This window comes from Augochlora pura, chromosome 8, assembly GCF_028453695.1.
Source record: "Augochlora pura isolate Apur16 chromosome 8, APUR_v2.2.1, whole genome shotgun sequence".
NCBI classification, from domain to species: domain Eukaryota; kingdom Metazoa; phylum Arthropoda; class Insecta; order Hymenoptera; family Halictidae; genus Augochlora; species Augochlora pura.
Window position 1 is genome coordinate 2,048,654 of NC_135779.1, and position 17,827 is coordinate 2,066,480.

At 37.0% G+C, this 17,827-nt stretch overlaps 1 protein-coding gene across 4 annotated transcripts; it reads right to left on the reverse strand.

The window, feature by feature from the left end:
• Positions 1-365: 365 nt before the first annotated feature.
• On the reverse strand, positions 366-17,367 carry Evi5 (ecotropic viral integration site 5). Of its 4 annotated transcripts, none has more exons than XR_013494690.1 (11): positions 13,440-14,746; positions 12,781-13,011; positions 11,973-12,236; positions 11,580-11,844; positions 11,096-11,458; positions 10,311-10,988; positions 9,698-10,180; positions 9,497-9,595; positions 5,640-5,795; positions 3,707-3,819; positions 366-2,403 (listed from the first exon to the last, which is right to left on the reverse strand). XR_013494690.1 is itself a non-coding variant. In XM_078188583.1 (11 exons), exons 2-11 carry the CDS (start codon positions 13,502-13,504, stop codon positions 3,775-3,777), a joined length of 2,649 nt encoding a protein of 882 aa, XP_078044709.1. In that variant the 5' UTR covers positions 13,505-13,707; positions 14,982-15,134; the 3' UTR covers positions 366-3,774. The 4 variants fall into 4 exon arrangements, 3 of the variants coding, with proteins under 3 accessions (XP_078044709.1, XP_078044710.1, XP_078044708.1); XM_078188583.1 differs by adding an exon at positions 14,982-15,134 and having other exon boundaries at positions 366-3,819; positions 13,440-13,707; XM_078188584.1 differs by lacking the exon at positions 13,440-14,746 and adding an exon at positions 17,199-17,367 and having other exon boundaries at positions 366-3,819.
• Positions 17,368-17,827: the final 460 nt, after the last annotated feature.

Sequence of the window (17,827 nt, forward strand, 5' to 3'; positions counted from 1 at the left end):
ATGAGAATTCGAAAATTATCTAGCGGCGCGACGAGCGTCGAAGACTGCCGTAACTCTGACCTCTAGACTCTATTTAGGAAACTAAATGTCACCACTTGCACTGCCCATTCTTGCAAATGGGCGTTTACTTCCTTGATTCAAGGTATATTTCTTTGTCGGGTCACCGTACAAATATCATTGAGTCTATAAAACGGGATTAGGGTTTACGGAAATTCAAACTGAAACCGTTACCAAGATCCTCGATAATCACAACGAATACCTGAATCCTTTGGAGTACCTGCAAAGTAAACATTTTCATTCACTTTCTCTCTCTCTCTCTCTCTCTCTCTATTCTTCTTGCACACAGGGGAGAAAGAAAATTGTGCTAAAAGTGAATAAAAATTTATTTACTCCTGATGTTACGGTATTTCCCAGATGCTCATGACAAATTCATATCGTTGTGTATAGTGTGCGCGTTAACCGTTGAAAAGTTTTCTATGTATACAACGATCAGAAATTGCTAACAAATAATTGGTCTATGCATGCTCTGTATATTCGCTAGGTGGCGCCGAATTGGTATCAAGAAACAATTAACAAGATATCGAAATATTCGGATCAGATGTAAACATTGTTCGAACGAAGTAACTTCTACGTGACTTTCGAATGGCTATACGTCTCTATTACATATGTCTCGATCGAACGAACGACCGTATTTTAAAATGAACGTATAGTAATAGTGTAAACTAATCGTTGACTACGTACATAATATGCAATATCCCCCGATTATCTATTTTCTCGGTCCACGTTTTCATCTGTCTTTGACATAGTATGGAACCTCTCTCGGATTCATTGTAAGATACCCGATAAGCGATCGATGCCCGGTGACCGATCCCAGACACCGTCGCGCGTGGTCGCTTCGCGAGGCCTGGAGAACGATTCTCCGTCTTCGGTAAGTCTTTAGCGATAGTTTCTTAAAGTAGAAAATCCGTCGACAGGGACAATCAATCTAACACGATACACATTTATATATTTATCGCACGCCATAGAGTAAGTTTTCTTGCCGCAGGGAAGAATTTTTGACTGCAAACGGCTAATAGTCAGCGATGAGATCAGCGACGAGATCAGCGTACACCAACGTCGATTAAGCTTAATCGTTATCGCGAGATTGTAGCAGAGGTTGGCCAACGAATTCTCAAGACACTTTCAACTACGGTTTATTCCAGAATAAGTTATTTGCCATTCTATTAAAGACTATTTCTGCAATAGCGCAGTTTACGAATGAGTCGATTAAATGCGGACAAATTGAATCGCTTCTGATGTATACTCACTCGGCCAACAGGTATACGCGTGCGTGTACGTAAACATATGTGTTTATACGTAATCCTGTAAGCATTTGCGTACGTACACATACGAGCACATCATGAAAAAAGGTGAGAAACCTACGAATTGAGTTGAAATGGTCAAACAAGGACAAAAGTAAGTTCCTTTGTGTTTCTTCAGATCACTGTTCGTAAGAACGGAATTTATTTGGTGCATGTAGATCACGAAAAAGCATTTGCAATGAATTAGGGAATCGTGAATCGTTTCATATTTTTTGCACCTTTCCATTTCTTTTGTTACGATGTAAACGGATTTCCTGAACGGAATTCCACCTCGATGATCTCCGAATCGAACGCATACAATGTTTAACGTTAACGTTCGATTGTCGGTTAATCGCAAAACTATGTTAATCATCGTCGATCGAATGCAATAGATCGCGTTAAATAGTTTTATTATGAACTGTAAAAGCCTCGAAAGAGAAGGTAATTACGCTTCATCCGGTCAGAAGTCGAAACGATGACAGCCGATATCGATATTTGTTGTACCTAATTAGAATTAGAATTAGAATTCAAAACTGAACGAACGCGCGTTCGATCGATGCTGAAATATCTGAAAAGATTTGACGCTATATTAGATCGTTGTACCCGAATTCGGGTTTTTTTTCTCGTAAATTTACACTCCTGAATATACGTTTGCAACAATTTACTCTTTATTCTATATTAGTATCCATGGTCGTCTTAAGTGAAATCTATCGCATCTTGTGCAACAACTCGCCAACCTTCATTCCGTTATTGGAAATATTTATCGCATTGAGCTAGCTTTATCGTTAGAACGGTAAAAATTGTATAAAATCTTTAAAGATCTCTTCGATGTTGTGCGTAACTCAAAGAGAATACGTATTCGAACGTTCAAGCCAAACGTTAGCGCGGCAAATATTTTCAGCAACGTGACTTACCACGAGCAGATATTGAGCTTGCGTCAACAATTGCTGCCTTCACGTAGCTTTTGTATAACGCAAATGTATTTTCACCTTGCTAGGGCCATACCTTCCCGACAGTGACGACGACGAACACAAAGACAAAGACGAAGACGAAAACTCGTGATCTAGAATCATGCATGCGCGCAATCAGAAATGATCACATTTCCGTGATCCGGTGATCGATGTAATGAATTTACGCTTATTTCGGCGACGACCGTTCTCATGTTGTATACGTTATCACGCATTTTGCTACGCATTTCGTCACACATTCTGCATACGCGCCATCAAGTACTTGTACACGCGTCGCGCCTGTATGAAACTTTTGAAATTAAACGCTAGACATAAATAAATTCATTGTTCCTACATTGTACGTGCGTAGCGAAATGTGTATGCATTTTCGTCGTATTTCATATAAAAACTAGATCCATCGGATCCCGCGACACAAAACGTTGGAAAATGCTGATCGTGCTTGCCCGACGATCAATCAAAAGAAACATGTTTCCATTATGATTTTTATGTGCACGCTAACAACGCGTGTTACACCTGGAACGATGTATAATTACAGTCGACAATAAATACACATGTACAAATTGAAAATACTTTACACTTAAATACTGTTTCCTCAAATAGTCTAAAGTGAGAAGACGCTACTTACTTTCTACGGATTGTACAATTTGTTTTCGCCGTAACAGATACACGTAGAAAGTATTAGTTAATAAAATATACCTATATTGCATTAGGTACAGCTTACTGCACGACAATACGTTCCCATTGAATTCAGAAAGTTATGTTCAAATTTAGTTATTCAGCGAATATGATATTCGATGAAAATAATAATGCTTCGATTGCACCGAGACGAAAACCGATAAAACGAAAGAGGATAGGATGAGAACATGCCCAAAAAATCGGCCGACGTAATTTCCAGCGTAGACGGAAAAGGAAAAAAATCCTTTCTCGATTGTTATCGACCATTATCGGTCGTCATCGAGTGCTGCAGTACAAAGCCCTGCTCCATCGAAAAGGCAAATACATGTGCAGCCAATGTGATTGCTAATGTTAACGAGCCGCGTATTCGATACACGTAGTAGCATACAAACGCTTCGAACACGATGGATTCGAACATTCTGTGTGAGCATGTGTACGCGAATAATTCAGACCGAGATCACACGAGCCTTGAATTCACGCAATGTTGACGTTGACTTCGACTTCGATGTGACTGACAATCGGTACCTACCGACGCGCATAGAACAATCGCACGTGGTAAGAAACACACAACGTTGCGTGAATTCAAAGCTGGCGCGACCACAGTCTAAAAATTCGCGTAAGCTGTAAATCAAACGAACGAGAAAAGAAACAAACAGACAAACAAACTAAAGAGACGAATGAAATAGAAAAAAAGCAATGATCATGATCTGCGCGACTACTTACATACGTTGGAAGTATTATCGCATCCTAGGAAGTCGCTATAAGGAACGAACTATCCGGGTATGAACTTTTTACAAGTATTCCCGATTATCTCGTTTCGTTTCGGTTTCAATTATCTGCAATTAGTAAATTCATTTAAAAAACACCGTTTCACCCCTACCGCTCAAGATTGCTAGACCCGATTAGGAATTTAAAATTAAAAATAATTACAAATTGATCGTCGCAACGATACCAATATCATTCTCATTTTGTCTACTTCCAAACTTTCACATGTCAGACTTTCTTGAATTTTTTTTAGATCAAAATTTCTTAAAAAATTGTTGGACATACACTTTTTTGAAATTTTTGTCTTTTTCAGATTTTTAATACGTAACAGAAAATCAAAAATTTTGTAAAAAGTTAATGCTTAACTTTTTATCAATAATGGAAAGTAACTCAAAATAAGAGTAAATTTCATTCATGTCGACATGGACGATTGAAAGCAACAACCCTCTCTTTCACTCGATCTGTCTTCTTTTCTCCCTCATTCAATCGCTCTTTCTCACTACTTCCCTCTTATTCATTCATTCGTTCATTCATTCATTCCTTCATTCCTTTTTTCTCTAGTTCTAGATAAGAATACTACTACTGAATTCGAACGCGTTGGTTTCTCTCTTTTTTGTATTTTTTGTTTTGTTTTGTCATTCTAATCGAGGTAATACACTACTGCAATTGATTTTCAAGACTCTAGGGTCTACATTGTTACAGGAAAGAAAAGAAGAACACGTTTCATTAGCTCATAAAAGACGACGCTAGATCATAGATTTCCTGTCCGACAGACCTTCGCTCTATTCAATATAGAATTCCTCAAATGGAATTACATTCGATTTTAAATTACAAAAAATACACAGAATGCGTAATACGTATAAAAACAGTCGTATGTGTCACATAATTGTGTTAATCTATATGTATATAGAAATTCCTCGATTGGAATCAGACTTCATAATGAAATTGTTGATGGCTTCATTAAAAGATTACGAAATTAATGAAAGACAAAAAATATGTATGTTCAATCAATGAAAGATTCTACAGATTTTTGTATCGTATATCAATGCTAATAAATAATTCGTCAAAATTAATATTGAAATATTAAAACGTTGATTCCGTGGTAAGACTGATTGCAACGAAGATTCGATTCGGTCAGACGATTTTATATTGCGTTACTAATGACCACCAGATTATATCTAATATAATGGCTATATGTGTTAATATATCACGGGCTAGTGATTATACACGTAACTAAAACCATAGTACAGCCAACCCCCATATAAGACGGTCTAGTCTGAAATTACCGTCTAATTGCCGACGTAACGGTATTTTACACGAGATAGTGAAAAATGTAAAATCAGCAAGAAAATAAAACGGATAGTGTTCACCACCGATAAGAAACAAGAGTTAATGTTCACGTATATTATGTATATTACTCATTCTGTTAATGTATGCGCGTTTTACAATTATAGAAACAAACGTCCTATTAGTTTTTGGAATCTAACATTATTTTTTGTACTATCTGTTAATTTTTTCGTTACACTGCTGTTGTAAGGAACCTAAATCTTCCATGTTATACGGGGGTTACCTACATCGACACTTCTATGCGTTTTCCGATTTATATGTATACTATGTGCGTACTCGTCATTCTTTCTCCGCCACTCCCCATTCCCCGCTCATTCTCTCTACCCTCTTTCGCTCTTTCTCTCTCTCTTTCCCTAACTCCCTCTCCCATCCCTCTCGCACTCTTTCTCTCTCTCTCTCTCTCTTTCACTCTCTCTCTCTTCTATCTTTCTACGGCGAAAGCATTTGTTGCGAACTAAAAGAATCCACTTGGCTCTGACAATGGAGTGCTCATGTTCATCGGTAATTAGCTGCCTAACGTCTGGGTATACATGGAATTCTATACCTCTGGAGAGTTTGGTGTAGTCGCGTTGATATGATCCTGTAAACAAATTCTGAGATCCCGCTCGTCCAGTTCGCTTTCAGTGTCAACACTAAAGCTCCTCACAGTTTGACTACCGCGACCTGTCCAACGTTGCTTCCAGCTTTCTAGCCTCATGACCTATGACACACAAAAAGTATAAAAATATTACTCATTAGATCTTTTTATCTACCGCAATTATAGAACTCTGTATCGACATTACATTATTGTTCAACGATATGGTATCCCTTATGCTACTTCCTAAAAGATAATCTTATCTAGCGAACTTGTACAGTTCATCGAATTTTGTTTTCATTGTAAAAAAAGTAGAAAAATTCTGTAAAAATTGTTACAGACGTTTGTAAAAGTTATTCAACATTCAATCTTTTCGAATGAAAAGAAATTGCCATCAATTTATCTCAAATATGAGAGGTCTATGAGAAACTTTAATGTTTGGTGAGATGAACAAAGCGAATATCATGCTCATTAAGCTTCTATGTACGGTAATTTACACAAAGAAGCACAACAAGAATACAATATCGTAAAGTTTTGTATCCTCAATTTTTTATCGGATGCAGTACAAAACACTGGATAGACACTTGCTGCTATAATCATTTGAAGATCAAATTAAATAGTTAATCTGTAATACCTGTAACGTCTGCAAAAATGTTGAAACAAACCATTTTACATAATCAGAATATTATATTTATGATTTCAATGAAGAACATGCATTAGTAAATTAATGATTAATTAATGCACCAGTTGTCATTTAATTCAGCAACATTCCTCCATTATATAGTAGTTAATGTTTTTGTTAATATATTACCAAATGCTTTTTTCCGCAACTATTGTCGATCTGTTACCCATTCTGATATATCATACAACACTTTAATTGCTATCTCTATAATGGTCGATTGAACAACGAAAAGTAAGTAATGCACGTAAATTTTGCATACATACATTGAATGTAGTTGTAGATTATGTTGGTACATTGTTAAACATACAATGATAATGTAACACGTTCGAATTTGTCGTTTAAGAGCCAACACCGCGATATGTAAATTATATATACATCTTATATACAAATAATTCAAACATTATAATAATTCCTAATTGAAAATTATTAACGTAGAAACGCTTTAGGAAAACTTCTCTAACGGTTACTCAAAGTGAGTCATTAAATTGGTTGGGGAAGTTCTACTGAAAAATCCATAGACAACCATAGTGACATATACTAATGCTATCATAAAATATGTACAAAACTACACTGAGAAACTTTCTCTTAGTTAATTTCGCATTGACGTCATGCTACGTACATATATGAATGGATAAAGATAATGCTTACAGATGGGTAAAGACTTACTCGAGCCAGCGCCAAGGCTCAGTCTCCGGGCTGGTGATTGGCGTAGGGAACTAAGGAGACAGAGATAACACAGCAATAGAGGGTTAGTTTTATAAACACCATTAATTTCTTTGTGTTAGTGTCTGGTACCTTCACACAATAAGAATTCGATTATTTCATGGAATAATCAAGCTCGAACAACACCACACCATTGTCTCTTGCTTCGAACTCTGCTTGTGTTGAACTTCGTTTAACAGCATAACTGTATACAATTACTAATATCTTTGAAGGTATACATTTTATCTGTACTTAAGTTTTCCTTTATTTAAGTATTCTACCGTATTGCAACATTACAATTTCATTCTAGAATTTTTCTCCGTGCTGTGCTAACTCTCAACATCTAATAGAGTATCCTTGAAGCACAATTCATATGATAGGTACCAAGCTTGACTAACTGTGATTTCAGTACGTGGAGTAACAAAACAACTATGTAATAAGGTCTATGTTATTCTGGCGCCCTCAAAGATATAAGCTTTCTTTTTGTTCACAACAAGGATGACTTACGTTATTGCAAGTGCAGAAAATAGTATTTGATTAGCATGTACCGAAATTACGATTAACATTAAGTGTGAAGCAACTTGACACCTAAAATTTATATTTTACATTGCAGAAAAGACATAACAAGCTGTGAATGCAACCTATCGTAGAACCTACGAGTCGTAATTTGCACAAATTATATAAACGCAAACAAATTAAGGGTGGACCAAGACAAGTACATGATGGAACACAATGAATTCTTAATGTGTACAGGTACCTCTGCAAGAACATGTCGGTCGTTTACGTGTTAGATAAGAAGAGGCTGTGTTATGTGTTGCTATTTGGTTATTTAGTAACAAACATTAGAAGTATGCACTGTAACGATAACATTTAAATTATTAGCGAGTTGTTTATCTCAATGATTGGAGAAATCAATTTTATGAAATTTGCTCTTCAAAATCTATCGTTTGATAGATTTCTATGAAAATTTTTAACATTGTAAAAACTAATCCAAAGCCAAATACTGTTTTTCGGCGTGACAGCATTACATTGCAGTAAGAGGTGCAATTTGTGCAGAACCAATTTGTGAGTCACAGTAACACAAAAGCATAAATCATAATTTCACTTATTTTACATGTTGTCGGATGCATTGATGCGCATTTAGTAAATACAGTTAGAAGAAGATTACGATATTGATGTACACAGTATACTGATATATACATATATGTTCTTTGAATGTCATTTGCTGATTAAACCCTTGTCGTGATATCTCGTAATATCCTGTTATGTAGGAATGTTATTCCGACTTGAAAGGGTGAAAATTGTCACAGTTGGAATAATTAGAATTATCATATCTACGAATAAAATGGCATGACAAGGGGTTAATAAGTTTTGCGTATTCAGTTAAAACATATGTTAGTAATGAAACACATTAAACCGTTAACCGTTTCGTTAACATGAATCAATGGTGCATTAGTTACAGCAAAATACTGTTCATTCGTCAAGAACTTGGCCTTTTCAAATAAAATACAAATCAATCATAGATAGATTAAAAAGTAGTATTATAGAAATATCAAGAGCATCACGAATATAGAAACTGAATTAGTACTGCACAATCCTAAATTGTTTTGGATAAATTTGTCTTGCTCGCAACGAAAATACTTTAGATGCATTTGACTTAGTTTGTATAACAGTTGTATAGAGAGTCTGTAGGCAAATGTATATGAATTGTATGAATGTGAAGCGATGGAAAAATTATAAGTCAAGACCGTATATCGAACCATCAACTGGAATTATATACCTCTAATCCCAAGTGTGCACAAGTCTTTATAATTACGTTCATCTACAAGCTTCGAAATCTACCAACTTGCAGCTCAGAGTAAATTCAATAGTAATTGGACTTCAACATAATCATATACCTACGTTTTCATGGTCTACCACAATTATTTCTAGCGTTAATGTATTCTTGATACTTTTATTAATTTGTTCTACAAATAATGCGAATTCTTTTATTTGTTCTCTTTAACATGATATTCGCATTACTTATGGAGCGATTGATGTAAACGAAAGGAACTGAATCAGAATCATTAAGAACAATTGATGTGTAAGAACAATTCTATGTGAAAATAATTATATTTGCGCATAATTGAAAGCATTCTTAATTCTTATACATAGTTCATTTCGAAGATGAAGACGTCGAAAGTATTGGTAACCCCTTTCAAGGTCTCTTTGAGATGGATACGAATTTAGTTATAGACAAACTCTTTGAACTTTAAATCGCGTGACTGAAAAATGTTGTATTACACATAGAATAAGAAAAATAATCTTCATTTCGATGAATAAACAAAATTTTTTGGTTTTCAACACTATAGATTTCTATTCACCCCTTACTGCAACTGTCTCGTTAAATCAATGCTTTCATTAATGCTGCACAAATAATGGTCGAACGATGATTTTCACATACCTCAGCTTTTAATTCTGCAACTTTATCCTGCAATTCTCTTACTCTCTCGCTGTCATCCAAATTATTCCTAAGCTCACCCTCGGCATACATTTCTTCATTCTACGAATAATAAATATAATAACAATAATGAATAGAATAGAGTATTAGTCCTCCCTGGAGGTAACATTTAGCTGTTAATGAAAAATAATTAATACACGATACCTTTAATTCGAGAATGCCTATTTTATGGCTGAGTTCAGCGACTTGTTGCGCATGTTCCGCATCGCGTATCCTGGCCATCATAGTTTCGTCTTTCATCTTTGATTCCAGATCGGAATATTTGTGTTGTTGTTCCCTCAATTTGGCAGTAAGCTCCTTTTCTCTAGCTAAAGCAGACTCCAGTTCTTCCTTGACCTGTTTCCCTCCTTCGTCTTGTCGACGAAGCTGATTCGTGGCTACCTGTACTTGAGTCTCGAGCTCCATCACTTTCAACCTGAGTTCCTTTACCTCCGTTAAGGCTTCCATCTCTCGAATCCTGGTTGTCATTAAATCTTCCTCAAACTTCTGCACTTCGTGGCCCCTATTCTCCCAAAATAGAAGCTTCTTCGGAGTAGAATCTGAAGCAGGCGCTGTTTGAGCCGAACGATGCTCTTGTAAATGCCTTTGCCAGGCAGCACTTAATTCCGTTACTCTTTGACGAAGGTCCTAGCAAATTATTTCGGTTAGAATAAGTCTCGTTACGTGCGCCGATTAAAGATATTATTTCCGTCGTAGGGAAAGAACAACGGTAACAGAATAAAGAGTAAGGAAATATGTAAAATGAAAAAAGAGCTACCTTCAAAGAGAGATTAGCTTCCGCTTCCCTGAGCTTTACAGCGATTAATTCCTCCTGCAAATGGGCAACAGAATTGTCTGGTGTAGTTTCGCGCAATGTCTTCTTATCTTCCTCCAATTCCTGTATTCTTGATCTGAGCTCCCTTATTGTTGCATCGTTCTCCGCTTCGTGCAATCTAACTCTAACCAATTCCTCTTGCAGGCACTGTATCATATCTTCTTTTTGTGATAATGCCTCCTGCTTCGATAGAATTTCATCCAGAGACGATTGCTTGGAATTTACATTCTCTTCCAGCAACAACGACAGAGATCTTAATTCCTCATGAGCTTGTTCGAGTTGATGACTGGTCTCTAAATGGGTATGTCGAAGAGCTGCTAATTCCCTTTGTACAACGAAAGTAGTTTCTTCTTCTTCAGCACGGGAAACTTGCCCCCGGACTAATCGATCCGCAAGTTCTGCAGACTCCGCCTCGAGAAGTTCGGTTCTTTGCCTGAGTAGCCTATTTTCCGCTCTAAGCCTGCGAAGTTCAACCATCTCTTCTTGTTCCTTCATTTTCAAAACAGTATAGTCTTTCTCTAACTTCTTCATTTTTTTAGGAATGATCTTCATGCTATAGGCAAGATTCATGAGTCCATCGGGGTCTTTTTCGGCTTTTCCGGGTAATTGTTTCTGGAAAAACTATACGCCAGGAAGTTTATTAATATTTTTATGGTAAGTAGCAGTAAGTCAAAAACCAAGAAATCGAAAAATCCAGAAGTAAAGATAACCATGTTGTGTTATGTTACCTTCAACATGCCCTCCATATCCAAACTTAATAGATCTTCCTTGCCTAAGTGCAACATGGCCAGCGCGACTTTGAAAATAATTTCCATGCCTTCGGATAGAAATACGTCAAAAATGCGGCAGGCCAACGGTAGGCTCAGCGCTGTGGTGAAAAGCGTAAGGAACCAAGACGATGCGTACATAGAAGTATGAAAACCTTGAGCCATAAAATGAGCGTGTAACTCGGGATGCGTGTCAGCAACTAAATGTTCTAGCTGATACATGCACACCCCCAACTCGGCCATACTCGGCTTAAACATATCTCGCAAACGATACTCTTGCATAAGCGCTACCAGTACAGCAAAAGCTTCCTCTTCTGGCATTTGCTGTAACAACAGATTGAGTACCTATTTAATTCTGAACAGTGACAAGGTAATCAGATGTCCATTTTTTAAACTTTTCCATATTCTTTGATATCCCTGTCTTGTGACAAGTATTAAAGTGTACCTGCATGAGGAGCAATCCTACAATAAATCCCGAACCTTGACAGTATCCAACTTCACGATCGTGAAGACTATACGCTTTCATAACGTTAAATAGACTTTCTTGGCCAAGCCCATCTTTCTCCTTAAAAAAGTCATGTTCAGGATACGTCCTGGCTATGTCCCTTCTGATTATCCTTTCGCATGCCGACGTGGCTTTGATATATTCAGCAAATTGTTTTTTAACAGGAGAGTCGTGAGCACCGCTTAGTAATTGCCAAACAATACCTCTGCAATTGCGAACACGAGTCATCAGTAATTGCTGTATTCAAATTTGACTGGTTGTGGCCTACATCTAAAGAGATTCAAATTCCCACAGGTCCTAGGTAATTTCAACTATTCGAGGAAGGTTTATTACCTAAAGTGGTGAGGTATCCCTTGACGTACTAACTCTTTGACAAACTCTTTCCTCTTCTTCCAATGATAATCCCAATCTGCGACGATATGACCCCACAAAGTCCATGTATTTTCTTCACCATCGACTGTAGCGTGGCGTCGAGGCGCAGCATCGCCGTTCCCTCCGCTGCCCCCCGACGCCACAGACACCTGCGATGTGTCGGAACCTTTCCTACTGTGATTGCTCTGTAGCGAGTTCAACGATTTTGCACCCGATTCGATAAGCCTGTTGTCAATGATATTAAATCATTTAGATTCTGATTATCCCGCATTACAAATATGTATAATCTAAATATTTTCATTTCACTTATTTTGCTACGCTACTGGGTTGTACGTTTACGATACTATCATCTTAAAAATACACCCAGTACTCTACCAATTTTAACTGTTTAGCGTACACGTTCTATGTCTTTTCCAAGATTTACAATATCAAACTAAGAAAAAGCTGTTTTACTAAATCAACGCAATAATATACATGTACGTATACAGCTCAAACTAATTAGAGGAACAAGCTAAAAGTTCGAGTAGTAGCATATACTGTGGCACTTGTCTAGTAAAAAATTATAGCATACGTACACCTACATGCTACTTGATTACTGTAAAATGACCTTTTAATAGGTTTAAGTTTATAATAAACATAATAGTAATAAAATAATTACGAAAAACGCTAATAATAATAATAATAATAATAATAATAAAAATATATTTAAAGCTCGGTTTAGTTGCACATGCAGTGATGAATACAGAGACTAATTAGCATAATAATTAACCTATTGGCTTCCTCCAGTTTAGCTAATAGAGCCAGCTCGTCGATAGATATTTCCTGCGTTGCGGTTATCCTCTCTTCCTCGGATGAAACTGGTGGCAAACTGGGAAGTATTTTGCTACCCTGGTCCTTGCTCTGCGTAATCTGATGGACAGTGGTGCATAAACACAACACGCTCATCACCTGCGGTCCATAACGCGTTTCCTTGGTATCGGTTACCTGATTCTCTTGGACCCTGAAAAAAATTGGACGTATTTTAGACTATCTTTACAATCCTATTACAAAAGTAAAAAAGTGAACTGGTATAATTGAAAACATCTAATTCTTTCACTGAAATGAAATTATTTCTCACGCACTGCGAGAGATTATCGGTAAAATTTAATAAGAGAACAAATTTCATCAAATAGTTATTTTGATAGTTATCGATGCGATCATCAAGTTATAGAAAATTAACAAGACAAAGCAACAGAACGAGAGGACGAGGGGTGATCGGAGCTCTACTGAAGTTTGAATACGCTCGCGCTCTACGACCCCCAACAAATTTCAAAAGTCTCGATGAACGTTCGTTACGCAGTCCTCCACTTCACCCCCACCAGCTATCTTTCCTTTCTCTCTTAACGCTGTTCGAAGTTCGTTAAACCTCAATTAACGTGTTCATTCTACCTTTTCGGCGTTTTATTTCGTGTCCATCGCGCTGCCGCCGGTGCCAGCAAGCCACGAAGAACCATCGAGAAATTTGTTCTTGTTCGTTCGCGAAACTTTCGATAACGAGGAACTGGTCAGATTCAAACGGCAGGTCCCTTCTTCCAAGATTACACACAATTCGTCCCCAAACAATCGTTACACAACGCGACCTGACACACCTCAGCAATTTTCCGTGAAACTATTTCGAATACCGTGGGAGATGCATCCCAATGTTGTTCAACTTTTCCTACGTGCAGTTTTTACATGAATTTTGAAAATCGCTTCACAAGTAATTAGAGAACTTCTGAAATTGGATCTTCTAAAATTCTAACGCTCCAGAACAATTCGATTCAATTGATCGAATTTGAACAACGTTTTGTAAAATTATTCGTAACGTATTGCATGTATTTCCTTTCAACAATGCGGTATTCATTTGAATGGTACAAAAAAGATTCAAAGAAATTAGAACACACGCTACTGTTGATATTTCAATCTCTATTATCAGTTCTAACACATTTTTTCATCGGAATGGAAATTTTTTAGATTTGAACTGTACGAACGTACTTAAATGCAGAACAAGTGATGAAAGGTCGAGAAGAAAACCAAGCAATTAGCGCGTGCGAATGAATTAGTAAACGAAAGAGTAGGCGAGGGAGTGCAGGCGCGAAACATTCGGGACAATACATCATACATACGCCATACGCTATTCTATGGACTATAGGGTATAGCGGGAGCACGAGATAGGATAATTTACATTTCTTGGTAGCCTGAATTACTGTGGAATTTATAGCGCGTCGGACGTCCGCACGCGAACGACAACACGGATCAATGAACCCCTGAACTTGATCAAATATGGTAATGTTACACGAACTATTGCATGATACTCTTGAATGAATTATATTCAATGCTCCCGTTTTTGAGTTCGAGGCGGTTAGCTTAGCGCCACATGTTGAACAAAGCTACTATGTCTATTCGTACATAATATTGTTTTTATTTTATTTTTAATTTATTGTTAGTTAGAAAGTTAGAATCACGGAAGTTCTCACGCTCTACATTCACTCTGACACATTTCGTAGCGTATGACGACGCAGGCTCCCACGTATGAACGATCTCGTATAAAATGTAACAGTTCCAGAATTTCTCTACTGAACGAACCACGACGCCTTTCATCGAATCGCTTAAAAAGCATACGGAACACTGCTTTTCACATCGTTCGAGTATCTTTTAAAATTTTAATGTTTTCAAATGTTTGTACTTAATACCCGATCTTACAGAGCAGAAAGAGGTAACGAAAGGAATTCAAAATTTCTTTGCGATAAGTAACAAACGTAGAATTCGATTATTGTTGTTATTGGAGAACACGTATCAAATGGTCAAGGACGATAACAAAGGTGAAGAGGTTATGTCGTTCACCCCGCATTTAAGAAACAATTACAAAAGTACTATCTAAGTAGTTGTTTTTTTTTAAGAAGAAAAACGAGTAGAATTAGCAAATAATAAGTTCTCGATGGAATTACGGACTGATTAGATGTTTAGGAGATCGTCAAACTGGGAATCACGATATCACAGATAACGATCGATCCTCAAAGTCTGAGAACGTGATCGTTTGTCAGAAACCGCTCATCAGCCAGCCAATAAACGCTGATTTTATCGTTCCCTTCTCTATTAACTGACACGATATGCTCGTCAAACACGTAGGTATGGACTGGAAAGTACGAAATACGAAATGATTTGAGGGTCGATGGAGCCCGCGCAGGCCAGGATGTTCCACATGCGCACCGATCTCTCTTTCGTAACAGGTAAATAAAAGGACGAGTCCGAGAGCGAGTGTCTTATTTCCTGACAAATCGAACTAGCCAAAGCTTCGAACTAAAGCGTTGAGATTAAGGGAAAATAAAGCTTTCTATTCTATGCAAAATATTTGTCAACGAATTGTTGAATTCTTCCCGTCTTATTACACGAACAGTCAATTACATAAAATAAAAAAGAATAAGAGAAAATTGAGAGGAGACCTACAATTAGCATTTGCAACAGTTACTTATTTACGATGGAACTAAAACCAATTTACCGTCCGGAAAAGGAAAGAAAATGAAAGATAAAGAGCACAGAAAATATCGAACCGTGAAAGCTCTGGTTGTACATATGTATATTCCATTGAAGTAATGTTTGTTCTATGTCTGGTATCTGCATATTCTCGTTAATTCGATTAGGAGAGACTGGTGCGCGCGACAGTCTTTTCCGCGCTCATTACAATACGGTCTTCGTAATTGTTTCGTGGCAAGTAACGAGAAACGATGGATCGCTTTACCGTTACGATTACACAACAAGTGGCGCGGAGCGGGCGGCGGACACCACGTATGCCTGTATGCGTTCGCGTGTGCGTATACGTGGAAAGCAATTGTCGAAATGCGTGCGTGAACAAAGCGATCGAAATGAAAGAGCGGGTAGTGCACCGTGTCGCGGAACGCGATCATTTTAAAGCATTCCCGCGATTTTCGTGACTCTATTCCTTTTTTTCCCCCTATACGTTTCACATCGTTTCCACATCACCGCTCGCTTGCAACTTTCAGGATATCGCTGATTCGCGACATTTAAAATTTCAATGCAGCTACATCATTTCCTGGTCGTATTCGGTTCGTAGAACGTTCTGAAACTATTTAACTAAATTTGAGCAGTATGTTTTACCACTTATCAAGGTTACCGTTAAAGAATCATTATACGTATAAATTGATAGTTGTATAACTGTGTTTCCGTCTGTAACACTGTAGAATCATAAATCATTAACTATTATCAACTCATAGTTGTATGCATAGATTCTACAAAGTCATTGAATGGATCGAGCAGATGAAGAATTCGATTGTGCTGTTAATGTTACGTATAACTAAATTTAGTTTCTTGTCCGATAAACTAAAACTAGGGTGTTGTACAATTTCTATGAATTATATGTTACAGTTTCTACAAGATCAATGTTAATGAGAACATGGCTATTAGAAATTTTTTTTAGAAGGTGCTCCCTTGGCTGCATGGAAGGAATGGATCGTTCAGCATTTTTCTAGGCAAATTTGTAAAATTTTCACAAGCTCTACCATAACTTGGAGCTATAGAATGTGTGTTCTTATATGGTCAAATAAATATATGATAACAACATACTACTTATACCTTACATACATTTCCTGCATAACATGCTGTCAAAAACATTAAAATATAAAACAAAACTAATTTGCATGCTTTCAAAGAGAAAAATAATTTAGCATAGCATACTGTTACGTACATATGTATGTATGTGTCTTCCATTTTAACCGTTTTAGAACATAAACATATAAGAAATTTTAATGTTTTGGTGAAAGACGAGATTTAAATGCTGCTTCCTTTTTAGAATTATTTCTATAATCGTCTACGATGTTGGTTTCTGGTTTTATTTCTTTTCGAAGTAAATCGAAATGCCCATAGGATTCTCGAAAGCGACTTCTAGAGAAATAAATATTTTCAACGTGACATCATTAATCGTTCTTGCGTACGTAATCTGTCGCTTCGCGACGCTTTTCATTAGAACGGGGCGTATATTTGGCAACAATATATCGTAAATCGAGAAATTAGAACACGAACGTTCGGTAACAGGTGCCTAACAATACGACGACGAAAAAGGAAAACTGTCAGATGGGCGCTTGCCCGTATCAATGAATTGTCAGACTACCGAATTGTTTCTAATATGTACTAAAACTGCTGTAATGGACTTACTTTCGACTCGACTAATATCCCATATGACCTCCGATGAATGAATCACGCACAGCGTTAAAACATTAAGGTTTTCATTCGGAACGCCGCTTCCAGCCGCTTCGTTGTTCCTGTGCAACGAGCAGGCACATACGCGGCTGTCACCACTCACCAACTTAAAATTGTCATCACGGACGGATAGATCTGTTCGCACTGCTGCCAACATTGTGATAACGATAACTAACGATAACCAGCACCAGCACGGAATACGCGAATAGCGCTCGTTATCAGTTTTCAAGATATCCAATCGTTCAGAGATTTTTCGCGACTTCATTTTAATAAAAAAAACTATTTGTATCGTTCGTTTCGTTCAGAACGTTTCATTTGTTTCTTATAATTAGGGCGCGTTTCTAACACTGCATGCTATAGATATGAATGTGTATACTCACAAGTTTAAATATATTTTACGAAATTATAGTTCTCAAAATATGCTTATTTCATATTTAATCAACTGATTTTATCTGAAAGTTAAACATTTTCGCATTAAAACAGTTTAACTATTTCGAAATTGCAAATATATTGTACTAGGATAGCTTTGTAATATATAAGTACATATGTAAATACATTTTCCAGTACATATATTGTGTATGGTG

Coding starts and splice junctions, on each gene's coding strand:
- Evi5 (XM_078188583.1), bottom strand. CDS start 13,504: ATGGTTCTTCGTGGCTTGCTGGCACCGGCGGCAGCGCGATGGACACGA. Junction 10,989..11,095: donor ATATGGAGGGCATGTTGAAG/GTAACATAACAC, acceptor CCTGGCGTATAG/TTTTTCCAGAAACAATTACC. Junction 5,796..9,496: donor TTGCAGAATTAAAAGCTGAG/GTATGTGAAAAT, acceptor TGTGTGTCATAG/GTCATGAGGCTAGAAAGCTG.